The 16,082-nt window shown below is 56.8% G+C and overlaps 1 protein-coding gene and 1 long non-coding RNA gene across 7 annotated transcripts in view; one reads left to right on the forward strand and one right to left on the reverse strand.

The window, feature by feature from the left end:
• Positions 1-16,082, reverse strand: part of Nrxn2 (neurexin 2) — a 107,365-nt gene that overhangs the window by 20,057 nt on the left and 71,226 nt on the right. For 5 of the 6 annotated variants that reach the window (XM_059262111.1, XM_059262095.1, XM_059262121.1 and 2 more), the window contains 2 exons: positions 9,047-9,228; positions 3,281-3,452 (listed from right to left, as the gene is read on the reverse strand). In XM_059262111.1, the coding sequence (XP_059118094.1) occupies positions 3,281-3,452; positions 9,047-9,228 (354 nt within the window). Of the gene's footprint in view, positions 1-3,280; positions 3,453-9,046; positions 9,229-15,803; positions 16,060-16,082 lie in introns of those variants that run through there. The other variant, XM_059262130.1, reaches the window with a different exon arrangement.
• Positions 8,480-11,847, forward strand: LOC131910093 (uncharacterized). The gene is made up of 2 exons (XR_009378982.1): positions 8,480-8,649; positions 11,286-11,847. It is a non-coding gene; the product is annotated as an uncharacterized LOC131910093 (long non-coding RNA).

The raw sequence follows: 16,082 nt of genomic DNA on the forward strand, positions 1-16,082 counted from the left end.
CCATACCCTTCCACCTTGGTCTCTGTTCCCTGATCCTAGACCTCCTCACTTTTCTCCCTGCAAGCTGCTTCTGTCTGCTCACCCGGCCCTGGCTCCCTACGGTCCTGGCTGCTGCTACAGCGCAGGGCTGGGGATGCCCATGGGCAATGGGGTGGCAGGCCATGGGGAGAGGGGAAGCTAGGTGCTTAAACTCTCTCCTACTCTCATTCACTTGCCCAGTGCCCAGAGACTAGGGTCTGGACCAGCCTATGTGCACTTCCCCATGAACCTTTGGGAACACCTTCACAAATTCGCCCACCTGGATTCATGTGTGCATGGATGCAATTGCTAGGTACCCGTGAGGCTACGAGACTCCACCTTCTCTACAGGCTTTTCTGCCTTCTCTCAGGACCTCACTGCTGAGTCCGCTGAGCCTCACCCCGACCAAACACCCCTTTCTCCGCAGCCCTCTCACCCCATCTCCTGCAGGTCTCCTTGGCCCTGCTCTGCCCTGGCCTTTCCCTTTCTGCCTTCCCCATCTCGATTCCACTCCAACAAGCTCAGGCCCCCTGTACAGAGCCAGGTTCTGCACCAATCCGCCCTCAGAACCCGGCCTCGCCCCCATTTCTCTCCCTCATCCGCAGGCCCTGCCAGCTCCTAGCCTTCTCCTTCAGACTCCCTCCCCCAGTTTTAGCCCCACCCTTCTCCATCCTTGGCTCCCCATCTGGATACCCACCTGTTCTCTCTACACTCAAGCTCCTACCCCGGAGACAAGAAAGGAGAGAGAGTGAGGTGTGTGTGTGTGTGTGTTTGTGTGTGGGTGTGTGTGTTGCATAGGGTACATGCACACCTATGTGGAAGGGGCTTGACAATGTGCCTTTCAGTGTTTCTCTGTGAGCCTACCACAGTGAGCAGGGGCATGATTTCCTTTGAAAATATGACCACTCCGTTTATTTTGCTGGGGTAGGGGCATTCCTCCTGTCTGCACCTCACGGCTACACTACCCTAACTAGAAACTCAGGCAGGCCTGTACCTGCTTATGAATAGCTCTCGGGACCACCCATGCTTATGCTCACGTGTACACGAAGGATGCACCCTTAAGAACTTTGGGGCCATGAGACCTTGCCTTCCCTAGAGATCCAGGATTAAGTATCAGGTTCCACTGAGTCAGAACCCACAGACTGTGGGAGGCCAGGTATGGTGGTGCATACCTTTAATCCCAGCACTCTAAAGGCAGTCACAAGTGGGTATCTATGAGTTCAAGGCCAGCCTGGTCTACATAGCAAGCTCTAGGTCAGCTAGGGCTACAGAGTGAGACCTTATCTCAAACAAACAAACAAACAAATAAATAAGAGTGATAGGTGTGGGACCACTCTCACTGATGTAGTGGCCTACGGAATTGTTCAGGAGCTACCCTCACAGTGCACACAGGCAACAACTGGGCCCTTAAGAGACCCAGATTTAGCTGGGTGTGGTGGCACACCCCTTTAATCCTAGCACTCAGGAGGCACTCTGTGAGTTCCAGACCAGTCTGGTCTACATAGTGAGTTCCAGGACTGACAGGGCTATGTAGAAAGCGCCTGGCCCCACCCCAAAAAAAGATTAAAAGATACCCAGAATTGCAAGCAAGGAATGCCAGCCAGCCTTTCCCTATACCTATCCAGGGGTCCTGGCAGAAGACATCAGACATCATGCCTCCCTCCTAGCCTTTGGCCTGCTGAGGTGACCCTCTGGGCATGAGGTCTGACTGGACATGGTGAACTCTTCATGCCCTGACCAGCACTGGCCAGTGTCCTCACTGTTACAAAGGAGTGTACTGTTCCCTGAACCAGAGCGAACTCGGATGCCCTAGACTGTCAGGGTCTGCTTGTGGCTAGAACAGGGCGTACAAACAGGCCTGTGTAGGAGAGTTACCATGTCTGACCTCACAGAGGCCCAGGGCTCTGGGGTAGACTAGCATTCCTCTACGGAACCGTCTTCTTGTGGCTCCATCTTGCCTTCTGGATGTCTGAGGTCATCTGAGTGTGAGGTTGACCTATACGTATGTCAGCTTCTGTTTACTAAGAGGGTATGGGGAGCTCTTATCACAAGGGTTTCCCACAGTCGTTTGGATGTAAGCCTTCACGACTGTGAGTCCTGAGACTGTCTGTCCTGGCTTCTGTGTCTCAGCATGGGTGAGCCCTGAGGGCTTGTCCTGCCCATGTTCTGTCACTCTGGCTAGCAGCAATGGAGGTCACAGGTGGTCATCCTGATGCTCAGTGGGGTCCTGTGTGACAGGCAGCAGGCATCCACAGCTCTGACCCCTGTCCTTCTCCCTGCAGCTTCCACCTCCCTCCCTCTCGGGCTGCCTCTTGCAGAGCTCTGTCCACCTCTCCTCTCCCTAGCTGAGTCTGTGTCAGCATCTCCGCATCTCTCTGCATCAATCCTGGAGCTGCCTCCATCTCTGCAGATGTCTCTGTGACTATTTCCAGAACCCTCCATCACTCCTCCTCTGGCTTCCTCTCACCCCAAGGCTCCCTCCTGTGCTTCCTATCCCCACCCCATGGCCTCATCCTCCTCCCTCCCCTGGGTTCCTAAGACCTTGCTTTGTCCTTGACCACCACAGCTGTAGTCCTAGGAACTAAGTCTCTGCATCCTCATCTCTGGGTTCCCAGGCCAGGCACAGACCATGATGTCTTGTGTGTTGCCTGTGATGGCTACTGAAGGTGTCTGACCCTCCTTTGAACTCTGTCTCTCCTCTCTCCCTTCCATCATGTCCCTTACTGCCTGAAACACTGGGATCTCATCTCTGCACCTCTAAGCTATCTCTCCAGCATCTACAGAGGCTAATATGGGTCCTTGACTTTGGGTCTTTGGCTGGTTCTGTTTTTAGGAACAGCTCTGCCTCCTGCCAAGATGTGTTCATTTAACTAGTGGATCTCCCTCCTAGGCTTCTGCGTGGGTCTCACCATTTCCACCCTGCCCCTCCTTTCCAAATTCACCCTTTCCTCAATGGTATCAGACACCCCCTAGTTCTACCCTCCTTCGTCTTCTCTGCCCAGTTCCAAACTGGATTCTGGCATTGCAACCTCATCCACCAAATAATGTCCTCCCCCAAATCACCAGTTCCTCTCTGAACCCCCACATCTCTCACTTTTTCTTAGCCATGCCCCCACCTGGGTGCCACCCAATCTTTTCCATAGCCACACCCTCCCCCGCAGCTGAGGCCTCTACACTTAGCCACGCCCCACAGCATTCCCATTGCCGGACCCCACCTTGTTGCCACTGTGCCGCAGAGGATCTGCGGACCTGTGCCACCTACCTGCTGGGTACCGTTCGTTGACTGGCCAGCTGTCCACCTGTAGGGTGGCATTGCCACCGCTTCGAGTAAATCGCACCACATGGTATTTGCCGTCACTCACGATGGCGTTGGGCTCATCAATGGTAATGTCGTCCGTGCCCACATTAAAAATCACCCCAACAGTGCCCTGGTCCTGGGGGATGGGGAGATGGAGGTCAGTAATGGGGAGGAGGCAACTATCTGTTCTTGTAAAACTCTACCCGGGGTTCCCAAAGTCCTCTCTCAGCAGCCTCTCATAGGTTTTAGAAAGCACCTCCTCAGGTCTCAGCTACCCAAGGCGGTGGGCAAGTCTGCCCTCTAGCATATGCGGGCAATAGAGTACCCTGGAGGCTTGTCAGTTGGGGACCACCACCTAGGACTGCAGAACGAGCATGGAGCCCTTTCTACTGATCACCTCTGTCGCTTGCTCTCGGGATCATCCAGAATATTCGGAAATGTTTACTGGGCACGTATGCTATTCAAGGGCCCCTGGAGTCCACATGGATGACAAGGAGGTGGAGGACTCCCTAAGGCATCACAATAGGAGGGTTCAGAGCCACAGAGGCCAGGCTGACCCCCCAGGCCCCAGTCTGTACCATCCCCAGGTCTGTACAGCTTCCCAAGCCTGACCTCTGACCTCTGCAGCTATAGACTTGGGGGTAACGCAGACTCTGGAACGGGGGGGGGGGGGCAAGGGAAGAGAAGAGAGCTGCAGAGCTATGCCAGCTTTATTAAAGGAGAATCTTGGGGTGTTGGGATGGAATTGGGGGTTTGAGGGAGCAGGCAGAGGACAGACAAAGACTAGCCAGCACAGAGGAAGCAGAATGTGCAATCTTAGGAACCAGGCCCACGGGTTCAGCAACCCCGAAGAGGCCACCTGGGCTCCAACCCACAAATACTTTGGCCAATGGTGCTGAAGTGAGGAGGGGTTTTGCTGAGACCCCAAAAACACACAAGTCTCCCTGAGGAAACTTGTATCATCACATTTCACCCAGGAAGAAGCTAAGGTTGGCCTTAAGTACCGTCTCAGTCTCAGCTCACAAGAGGGGACCCAGCGTTTGAATCCCAACTGGCCCACCTTCAGAACCTGCCCTTGCTCTAGTCCCTTGCCCACTTGTCTGGGAGACACTCACTCAGAGCTGAGGGGCGGAGCATGAGAGATGCTAAGGCTGACCTGCCTTGGGGACCAGGGTGTCTCACCAAGCCAGTGAAGGCCCACTGAGCCCAGAGCTAAGCCTCTGTTGCATTTCCCTCAACCTCCCAGCAGCCATCATGAACACAGCAAGAGTCAGCCCGACCTTCCTCCTACACAGGGCAGACACAAGGCTCCTTTGGGCCCCTGGACCACTCTCCGGGACCCGATCCAGTATATGAACACACTGAAAGACTCCCAGTCCAGCCTGAGTAAGAAAACCCTTTGGTTGTTAACTACATCTAAAGATAGCTGAATGCTTGGGGCTGTTGGGGGGGGGCGGCGGCGGGGCGGCTCAGACAGGTGAGGGGTGGGTTGAGGGGCAGGACAGAGTTGAAGACCAGGGTATGCAGCTACGGTTCCCATGGCTACCTATTTTCCACTCGTGGGGTCCAGTTCTCCCCATCCCAAGATCCATAACAAGCCATACACACCTGTATGCACACACATGTGCACACACACTGTCATCCACCTCCAAGGAGGTAAAGCAAGGAAACTGAGGCAGCCTTGCCGAACAGTCTTAGCAAGCCCCACCCATGCACCACCCACAGACTGACAACATCCCCAGGGAGACGCGATCATCATCTGCTCCCCACACAGGCAAGGGAACAGCCAAGCCTCCTGGTTACTATTGTTAGTAATGATACCACCCAGAATAGTATCAGCCCCTTGGATGTCTCTGAGGGTTTCTCCCCCTCACGAGGCTCCGCCCGGGCAGTGACAATGGTCAAGGGCGCTGGCAGGCTGGGAGCCGGACTGGCAGAGGACTGGCTAGGGGAGCTGGAAGGCAGGACACCTGGGTTTCCTAGGAGGCAGCCAAGCTTGGAGCTGTGCACTCCGGGGGAGAGGCAGCTCCCCAGAGCTGCTCCCGATGTGAAGTCAGTTGTCACTTCTGTTAAAGTCATTAATTCCTAATTCCCCAATTACCTCATTAGGCGGCGGTGGGGAGAACGCGGCCGCTCCTACAGCAAATAATTATGGGAGTCAAAATTAATTTGGCAAAGTGGAGCGACGCTTTATTAGAAACGTCAAATTGCGTTTCTCTTATTTTGCTGCCGCCTCCCCGCTCTCTGAGAACTGCTAACAACGCTGTGGTGGGAGCTGATGTGTCACCCGGGGAGCAGGGGGTTAGGGGCTGCCCCCGAGGGGCTTTGAGCCCATCTGGTACCCGACTCCCCCTCAGTGCCAGCCTCTCTTGGGACCTCCACGCTTCTCAGCATCCTCCCCCACCCTCTGCAGCACCTAGGCCTAGCTCCCTCCCCCCCAGCCCTGCACCAGGGGAGGCCTGACGGAAGGAAGGACATCTCTCCTCACAGATTTCCTTCCTGCTCTGGGAGGAAGCATCATCCCCTAACTCTGCAAGCCCAGATGCGCACACACTGCCCAGGTGGCTAGTCACAGGTGACCAGGATGCCGAATACCCCCTAAGTGCAGGGAGCACGTTACACCTGTGATCTCATCAAGCCTCTGCCCTCGCAGTGTGCCGCATACCTGGGGAAACTGAGGCTCACAGAGCTGCAGTGACTTGCACAGACTCCCAGCATAGAAAGAGGAAGTGCTGGGGTTCAAACTCACATCGTCAACTCCGAAGCCACACAGGCCCTCACAGGAAGGAAAAGCGGGGCTGGCTCAAAAAGACAGACACAAGGGAAAAAATGGTGGCACCCTATCACCCAGACAGGCAACTGAAACCACAGCAAACTCCAGCCCCTGAGGAAACGTAAATGCATGGCTGCATTCTGCAGTTCCACTGACCCAGGGTCTGTCTCCCTGGGTCACCTCATCTCTCCTCTCCTGGGTCACTCACAGCCACCTCTCCTGCCACAGCTGCCACACACCAGCGCCCCCTGTTGTCCTCAGAGCAACATCTCTCTCCACAGGCTGCCGCACAGAACTTGAGGGCTCTTCCCCAAACCTGGCCCGGCTCACTCCCTACGCTCCCTCCTGCCCTTTCCCGCCTGGGGACCGGCCTGTCACTTGTCACTGCCAGCCACGCTCTGCTGACAGGGTGCCTTCCCCTGGGTCTTCTCCCTTCACAACTCAGTGCTGGAGGAGGGAGACCTCTCTGAAGAGCCATGTGGGGGGGGCCAGGACCCCATCCTCCTCAGAGAAGAAGCCCAGAACTTGTTCAAGCCTGCTCCTCTGTCCCCCATCCCCTTCTCAGTTCTTCCCTCCTCAAAACCCAGGGCTCCCCGCACAGATCCTTCCAACTGGCACACAGACCTGCCAGCCTGCTCTACTGTCCTAGCTCGGGGCTCTGGCCAGGGCCAGCATGTGGGACGCAAACAGAAAGGGAGGGAGGAAGGAGCCTGGGATAGAGATGGAAGCCGAAGTCGGTGTCTGGGGCTCAAGACCCTGGAGGAGGAAGGGGTGGGGGAGAGGCTGAGTCAGACATGGAATCTGACAGGGCCAAACAAAGGTCACAGGGAAGGGTGTGGGACAGGGTCAAAAGTCACAGGGAAGGGGTGGGGTGGGGTCAGAGGTCACAGGGAAGGGTATGAGTCAGGGCTAGAGGTCATAGAGAAGGGTGTGAAGTAGGGCCAGAGGTCACAGGGAAGGGTGTGGATGGGGTCAGAGGTCACAGGGAAGAGAGTGGAACAGGACCAGAGGTCACAGGGAAGGATGTGGGGTGAGGTCAGAGGTCACAGGGAAGGGTGTGGATGGGGTCAGAGGTCACAGGGAAGGGTGTGGGGCAGGGCCAGAGGTCACAGGGAAGGGTGTGGATGGGGTCAGAGGTCACAGGGAAGGGTGTGGATGGGGTCAGAGGTCACAGGGAAGGGTATGGTACAGTGCTAGAGGTCACAGGGAAGAGAGTGGAACAGGACCAAAGGTCACAGGGAAGGATGTGGGGTGAGGTCAGAGGTCACAGGGAAGGGTGTGGGGTGACGTCAGAGGTCACAGGGAAGGATGTGGGGTGAGGTCAGAGGTCACAGGGAAGGGTGTGGGGTGAGGTCTGAGGTCACAGGGAAGGATGTGGGGCAGGGCCAAAGGTCACAGGGAAGGGTGTGGATGGGGTCAGAGGTCACAGGGAAGGGTGTGGGGCAGGGCCAAAGGTCACAGGGAAGGGTGTGGGGCAGGGTCAAAGGTCACAGGGAAGGGTGTGGGACAGGGCCAAAGGTCACAGGGAAGGGTGTGGGGTGGGGTCAGAGGTCACAGGGAAGGGTGTGGGGCAGGGCCAGAGGTCACAGGGAAGGGTGTGGATGGGGTCAGAGGTCACAGGGAAGGGTGTGGATGGGGTCAGAGGTCACAGGGAAGGGTATGGTACAGTGCTAGAGGTCACAGGGAAGAGAGTGGAACAGGACCAAAGGTCACAGGGAAGGATGTGGGGTGAGGTCAGAGGTCACAGGGAAGGGTGTGGGGTGACGTCAGAGGTCACAGGGAAGGATGTGGGGTGAGGTCAGAGGTCACAGGGAAGGGTGTGGGGTGAGGTCTGAGGTCACAGGGAAGGATGTGGGGCAGGGCCAAAGGTCACAGGGAAGGGTGTGGATGGGGTCAGAGGTCACAGGGAAGGGTGTGGGGCAGGGCCAAAGGTCACAGGGAAGGGTGTGGGGCAGGGCCAAAGGTCACAGGGAAGGGTGTGGGACAGGGCCAAAGGTCACAGGGAAGGGTGTGGGGTGGGGTCAGAGGTCACAGGGAAGGGTGTGGGGTGAGGTCAGAGGTCACAGGGAAGGATGTGGGGTGAGGTCAGAGGTCACAGGGAAGGATGTGGGGTGAGGTCAGAGGTCACAGGGAAGGGTGTGGGGTGAGGTCAGAGGTCACAGGGAAGGGTGTGGGGTGAGGTCAGAGGTCACAGGGAAGGGTGTGGGGCAGGGCCAAAGGTCACAGGGAAGGGTGTGGATGGGGTCAGAGGTCACAGGGAAGGGTGTGGGGCAGGGCCAGAGGTCACAGGGAAGGGTGTGGGACAGGGCCAAAGGTCACAGGGAAGGGTGTGGGGTGGGGTCAGAGGTCACAGGGAAGGGTGTGGGGTGGGGTCAGAGGTCACAGGGAAGGGTGTGGGGTGGACAAAGAGTAGGGAGAGAAGGGATAAACTGCCTATAGACTAATGGGATGTGGGGCTCAACCAAGAGATCAGTGAGAAAGGAACCTGAGCAGAATCTGTGGAAAAGACCTGGTCAAGGGTCTGCTGGGAACACAAAGGTCATGGAAACAGGGGTCACAGGTACAGTAAAGGTAGGGGTGGGATTCCAAGTCAAAGCAAAGAGGCACAGATGACTGCTGTTGGGCAAGGAGGTGTGAGGGAGAAGACAGGGACAGGTCAGGGTACAGTGAACAGAAGCAGCCCAGAGACACCCTAAAGGTGAGGACATTTCTGAAGACCACAGCAGTAAGTGTCTAGAAAGCTCACAGACACCTTGGATGACTGGAAGACACAGCTGCTCTGCACATCAGATGGGTGACTCTTGAGTGACCAGGAAGGGACTGAATCTCAAAACATGAGGGAACGGGGCCTTGAGTGCTCCCCACGAGGGGCAGGTATGAGGTGACATCCACAGCAGTGAGGACTAAGGAGATGTGGAGTCAGGATGGCAGGGTTAGGGCTGGGCCCAGGTCCTTACAATGTGCAGCTGCAGGTAGTCCCCGAGGCCGGAGGCGCTGTCCACTCGCACCAGCACAGCGCTCCGCTGGTGGGTGCTGAAGCCCACAGCCAGGCGGTCCATCCTCGTGCTGGGCCGGTCATTGGGGGGCCATGTGTAGGTGATGAGCGCGCCCCCCTTCCCAAAGATGTATGTGGTCCCAGCTGTAGAGAGAAGGAAACGGAGAAGAAATGTCAGTGGGTTCTTGTGGTTGGATGGGGCCAGAGGCTGAGGACACCAGGGTTAGGGCACAAGGCTTCAGCTATGAAGCCCACAGAAGCCACCATGCCTGTAATTCCAGATGCCCAGGTGGGAGCCCATGCACATGCATGCACACAGAGAGGTGTAGCTGCCTCACCAAGAATCCTAGCTTTAATCACAGCAGTACAGGTAACACAGAGAGTGTGGCCAGGGAGAGGCTGCTGCAAAAAGCCCAGGCAGCAAGAACGCCCTGTGTAGAATGGACCTGGGGCCTGCTTTTGACCAGCTCAACTTCTCCCAAGTGCTTCTTTGGGACCAGAGCCAAGCAGCAAGGAGGCAAGAGGGAGCCTCAAGTGATGGCGGGAAGATGAGCAGGGCTGTGGGCAGCTGTGAGTCATAGCTCATCTCTGGCACCTTGCCAGTGCCAGCCCCTTAGTCCTGTCCTAGGCCCCTGGGAATCTTCCTGGTTTGTCCAGGGATCCTTGTTTCCGCCCTCAGGCAAGGGTACCTGGGTGCCAAAGCCCAGAGGCCTGGAATCCTGCCCAGAAAGGAGGAGGCAAACGTGGGGGGATGGGGGAGTTGACAGCCAGAGGAGGAAGGAGGCAGAGAGACAGATGGACAGAGAAGGACAGAGAGGGATGTAGGTGAGAGAAGCAGGAGAGGGGGAGCCTGAGACGTAGGCTCCCTCTCCCAGCCCTCCCCCACCCCACCCTCTCTCTTCTTCTCCCTCTCCTCTTCGCCATCCGGCTGCCGGGGGCGGGTGTGAGGTCCCTAACGATCTCAAGCCCCAAAATAAACCCCATTAGTCGCCATGTTCCCTCCTGCGGCTGACTGAGCTCCCTGGGGGTGGAGGTGGGAGTGGGAGGGGGCTGGTCACCCAGTTTCCGGGAAGGGAGCCTTGTCTGGGAGGCCTGGAGAACTGGACTCTTGGACCTGCAGGACGGGAAGAGGAGAGACTCATCTTGCATTCTTTAGGACATAAACAGAGCAGATGAGATTCATAAAATGCTTGATTAAATCATTAGCTACTAACGACTCCTCTCAAGGCACTTCTTGGGGTGAGGAAAGGGGTTCAAAGGAAGACTTAGCCAGTGAGAATGAGATGCAGATGGGGCCTGAGGGCAGAAGCCTGGAGCAGCCCAGGAGAGAACACAGAGGTGGAGAACTCTGGTCTTGGGGAAGCAGGGACGTAGGGTCTCTCTCTCAGTAGCCCCCTTGTAGTCCGGGCAGTCAGTTGGAAGGGGGGATCTGTCCTAGGGAACTCTAGGTCCCCATAGGAAAAGGGACTTCTGAGTGCCTAGTGAGGGTGCTTACCTAGTGAGTGTGGGAGGCTGGGAAGGGAAGGGATGCAGCCTGGGTATCAGAAGTAATGAGACTTGAGCTGGAGAAAGGACCAGTCTCCTGTTGGTCCCCAGAACACCTACCTTGTCTTCTACCTCCCAGACAGAGGACAAAATGGGAAGGGACCCCAGGGACAGGGCAGACAGGGAAAAACCACAATGTCTAAAAGGGTCATCTTTTTGCAGACTGTAGTTTGGAAAGCACCTGAGCAGACAGAGGGAAACCAGCTCCGCCCCTGCAGGCTCAGGTGTCCCCCCTACCTCAGGCCCTAGGGGCACAGTGGGGAAGGTTGAGCCTTCAGTTTGAGTTCCAAGTTTAGAGTAGAGAGCCAGTTCCAGCGAGGGGTATACAGTGAACATCACCTCTATACTCAGTGCAGGTTACCTGCCTGTCTAGAAAGGCTGGGCCTGGAGGCCAGAGCCAAGTAGCTATGCCTCAGCCGGTACAGTCTCTCAGTTCCCAACACTGCAGCACTCCAGAAAATTGGCTGTTTCCATGACAACCATAATACCCAGGGTCCTCCCTCTACCCTCCACTCACAAGCTGCACGGAGAATTTGTGGGGTAGGGTTGGGGGAGCAGAGATGCTGACCTTTCTCTACACACTCCCTGACCCCTGGGCTCCAGGGTCTCCCAGGGAGAGGAGGATTTCATTGGGCTTCTCGGTTCTCTCGCACCAGGGAAAGAACACCAGACTCACACATTTGCGTGGAGTCTGCCCCCAAACCCACCGGGTCCTTCCTGCGGGCTTTCCTGCTGGATGTCGCACAGCTCATCACCATGGACAGCGCTGTGCCTGAGCGGAGAGCACCGGAACAGCTAGCCAGGTGCCGGGTTAGACATGGAAGCCGGTGAGGTCTGAGATGCGTGTCCACAACCCAAACCCCAGGCCTTACAAGCAGACACAGCTCCAAGTGACGCACACCTGGACCCCACACCCACGCGCGGGCGGCGACGCACCCAACTGCACACAAAGCCCCAGCCCGGAGAGGCAGACCCCACCGCAGGAGTCGCGGCAGCCGGGGAAACATGGCGGTAAACGCACAAAGACAGGCCTCCGCGGGCGGCCAAGGGCAGGGGCCGGCGAGGTGCGGATGGGCGCCTGCGCCCCAGCCCTCCCACTCCCCAGTCCCGGCCTCCCCCAGGATTTACGATCCAGCTGTTCTCACACTGCAGACAGTTTACTGTGCTGGGCGGACCTGTTAAAGCCGAAGGGCGTTTATTATACTGTAGGGGGAACCAGGTTGGAGAGACACTTCTTGGGCAGAAGAGAGAAAGGATGAATGGTTTATTGGGCTGGGGCTGCAGTAATTACCCCGGGGAGACATTTCTCTCCCCAGCACCACGGATTCCGCACGGGCGGGGACAGGGGGCTTGGCTTAAAGAGGAGGTCGGGTGCAGAAGGCGGGGCTTCTGACAAGTCCCGCCCCTCCGGCCACGCTCGGGAGGCGCTTCCAGCATCTCAGCCAAGCAAGCAAACTGGCCCTGGCCCTGGCCGGGACTCCCCCAAGAAGGCACGGCAGCCTTAGTGCCCAGAACAACACTCCAGGTCTATAACTCTTGACAGCATCCAGAAAGGACTTGAGAAGCATAGGGGCCTTAAGCAAGGCTGCCCGAGGCCCGAGGTTGGTGTAGACTGGTTGTTCTCTTCGACGCTGGGAAACAGGGAGCTGACTGTGCACAGCACACTGACCAGTCCCACCTCACCGAGGCCCATGGCAAGAGAGTTTCTAACCAGACATAATAGGTCACAGGCTCTAGATTGGCACCTTCTGTCCACATCCAACACAGTTTCCTCAATGCCTCCTAGACCCAGAAATTCACAAAGCCACAAAATACTAGAAATGATTGTATAGTCAACACCACACACACACACACACACACACACACACACACACACACCCCTACATTCTAGAGAGAAAACAACCAATCATTAACAAAGGTTAGGGAACCCAGACTCATAGCAGTTATTCCATGTAAAAACCACCCATTCAGTCATGCCCCAGGGCTAAAAGTACATATGCAGCCAGCTGCTCTGTCTACCAGTGCCCCAGTAGCAGCAGAAGCTATAACAAAAGCCTTCTGGGAGATCTAGAATGATCAGGGCATCCTGCACAACCCAGGAAAAGCCTGTATCTTAGATGCTTTCTGTCACCAACAAATCTTCCCAGGAGGACCACTACAACCAGGGCGTGGAGCTTCTGCACAGGCCCCTGAACTCAACTCTCTCCTGATCTACATACCTCCTCAACTCTTAACTTCATTCCTGGCCATACACTATTCAGTCAGTCCCAAGCTGACATACCCATCCATACTAACATACATGGTAGTCCCCTTTATGCCGAAAGCTACTGACTCAGAAATAAGCTGGGGTTGGATCTGCCTTTACTGGCTCCTGGGGGAACTGGGAAGGAACTGGAGATCATCAAGAACTCAGAAACCAGGACTGGGACAAAGAGGTCCACAGCCAGAAAGGTGTCATCTCCTCCATCCATTAGGTCCCAGGTGTGCTGGTCACCCCATACCCCACAGTGACATCAGGTGCAGAAGTGTCAATGGTGTTTGGCAGGTGGGTTGGGAGGTTATGTAACAGGAGTGGTTGGGGGATGGGAGGGAAGTGGGAAAGTACTCAGGAGGGAGGAAGGGCAAGGAGAGGCTCGGTGGAGAAGCAGAGAAGCAAGTGTCCACGAAGAGAGATGTCCTCACACTAGAGAACCTTGGAGCAGGAGGCAACCTGGCTGGCTTCCAGCCCAGAGAGAAGTCCCAAGGGAAGCTAGTTCTCTCATCTCCCCCATAGTTAAGGTGAGCAGAGATGGGGTCAGTCATGACAGATTGCTTCTTCTTCTTCTTCTAGCTTTCCTTAGCCCCTTCCTTCCTCCCTGAAGCCTTCACAATCTCTTCATCACCTCCATCAGTGTTTCATCTCATCCTCTACGGCTGCCTCCATCCCCTTCTCCACTCCCTTCTATCCCAATGAGATACCCCCAAGGCAGTGCTCATGCCAACACAGCATGGGTCTGCCAGGTCCCTGTTATCTTGACCTGTGCCCCTGTAGCATCGGGGGCTGTGACGAGCACCTTCTGGGAGATCTAGAACTGTACAAGGATAAAGCATCCTGCACAGTCCAGGAAAGCCTGCATTCCTGTTCCCTCCCTCGGCCTGGCTTCTGCTCCTAGCCAGCTCCTGGGCCCTCCTCCCCACCTGCCCATCATCTCCAAGCCAACACTTCTCCCTTTCATGTCTACTCTTCACCACACAGGGCACCTCTCCATCACACCTGGCCCCCTTTCCTAACTCTCTCTTTATGCCTCACAGCATTGCCTAGAATGACCATGTTCTGTATGAGTCTTTGGAAGCAGCACTGACTGGGCCTGAGAGCTGGGAGAAGACAGTGAGGAGGGGGGGGGGGATGAAGAGGGCTAGAGAGGACCTGAGGAGGCGGAGTTGAGAGCAGGATGATGCAGGGTGAGGATATGGGAGAAGAGAAGCTGGGGAGTACTGCATGGGGCAGGGATGGCGGTTGAGACACCACAGTGAAGGACTATGGAGGGACACAGGTACAGTCTGAAGAGGCTGCTCCTGAGGAGCGCACGAAACAAAGTAGTGGCATATGGGGGGGGGGGGCTGAAAGACCGGATATGACATGGGACACAGAGATCAGGAATCTTCTTGAAGGCACAGAACAGTTGTGGGAAAACAGACAGTGCAGAAATGGGAGGCATGGATGGGGCAGGACAACAGCGTGGGCTTAGAAGATGATGGAGGGACAAAAATGGAGCTGACCGTGACAGGTGATGGACAGTCAGCGAGGAGGATGAGGGACTGAGGATGGGAGCGGATGGGTTGGAAGTACTGAGCTGGGAGGAGGCTGTGAGGGGTAGTGAGTCAGGAGCAGGTGTGACAGGAGCGTGGAGGACCACAGTGCCCAGGTGACAGAGGTACAGAGATGAAGTGTCCAGAAGTGGAAGTTATTAGGCTTTGGAAATGGGAAGTGCTGGAGGGCTGGGAAGGGAGTCCGAGATGAACGGTGGTGAGGTGTGGAGATGGGGGCTGACAGGCACAGTGTGGAAGAAGAGAGGACAGAGATGGAGGTGATGGGGGATTAACTGAAGGACAAGGTGCAGAGAGAGGGGAGCAGGGAGGTGATGGATAAACTAGAATGGGAAGTGATGGGTCTCTGGGATGGAATGTGAAGGGGGGACTGAAAAGCAATGGGGGGTTGCTGTACAATGAAACATGTGGGAGACGTGGCAGGAAATGGGGCGCCCAGCATAAGTGCTGTGGGGTACAATAATGGAAAGTGACAGGCTCATAGAGTCTGAGGGACAGAGACAGGAGGTGACAGGTACAGAACTGGGAAGAGAAGGCCTACTGAGAATCCTGGGGGACAGGCCTCCCGATATGAAGGAATGAAGGTCTGAGACTAGACATGGCAAAGTGTGGAGATGGGAAGTGATGAGAGCCAGAGAGGAAGGTGATGGGTCTGTTTAGGAAGGACAGGCTTGGAGACAGGAGGGTATGAGGGGCCCGGGCAGCAGTGAAAATGAGGGCATGATTGCGGGGCTGACACAGAGGTGAGAGCACAGAGGGACTGGTCTCCAGAGGTGACATGCTGAGGGTCACAAGCAGAAGCAGAGCAAGGAAGAGGAATAAGGGTGGGAGGGGGTAAAGAGGAGTCCAGATGATGGGGCGTTAGGCTGAGGGAATTGTTTGAGAAGCGGTGGAAGGCCAGGAATGGATGGGAAAAGGGAAGGTTGCCAGGCAGGCAGAGGTGGAAGCAAGGAGGTAACAGGCCAGCCATGGGGAGGTGAGGGTGAGGTGGAGGTAAGACAGACATGAACAGAGCAGGAGGGAGGTGATGGGGAAGAGAGATTCAGGGAGGATGCACGGAAAGGATGAAAGGACAGACAGGCGATGGGGCTCTGGGAGAGGAAGAGGCTAACAAAGCATATGAGGAGATACAGGTGAGGCGAGGAAGCGCTGTGGAAGACAAGGATGAGGGTGAGCAGGAGGAATGGAGAGATGGAGGTGAGGGTGGGGCTGGCACGATGGGAGCTGGAGATGGGAGGTGAAGGGGCTCCACCGCAAAGCCCAGCTCCGCGAGCGCACAGTCGGGGTGCGGCCCTCGGGGCTCCCGGGGCCTGGGCGGTGCACCCGAGACCCCCGAGCCAGTCCTCCGGCGTCTGGGCGCCACTTACCGTGCCCGCTGCGGGTGAGGAAGGGCATGCGGTTGATGGCGATGGGCACGGTGCCGTGCTTGCTGTGGAAGTGGTGGACGTGGTGGGTGGTGCTGAGGCTGGACGAGACCCGGGCCCCCTCGGTCGCCCCCAGCAGCAGCAGCAGCCCCAGCAGAAGCGGCAGCAACGGCGGCGGCGGCGGCGGCGGCGGCAGGGGCCCGGCCAGGGCGGGGGGGCGGCGCGGGCACCCCCCCTGCCCGCTTCCCCCGGGGGGCATCTCGGCCCGGGGGCGGCCACCTC

Source organism: Peromyscus eremicus, chromosome 1 (genome assembly GCF_949786415.1).
Source record: "Peromyscus eremicus chromosome 1, PerEre_H2_v1, whole genome shotgun sequence".
In the NCBI taxonomy this organism is placed as follows: domain Eukaryota; kingdom Metazoa; phylum Chordata; class Mammalia; order Rodentia; family Cricetidae; genus Peromyscus; species Peromyscus eremicus.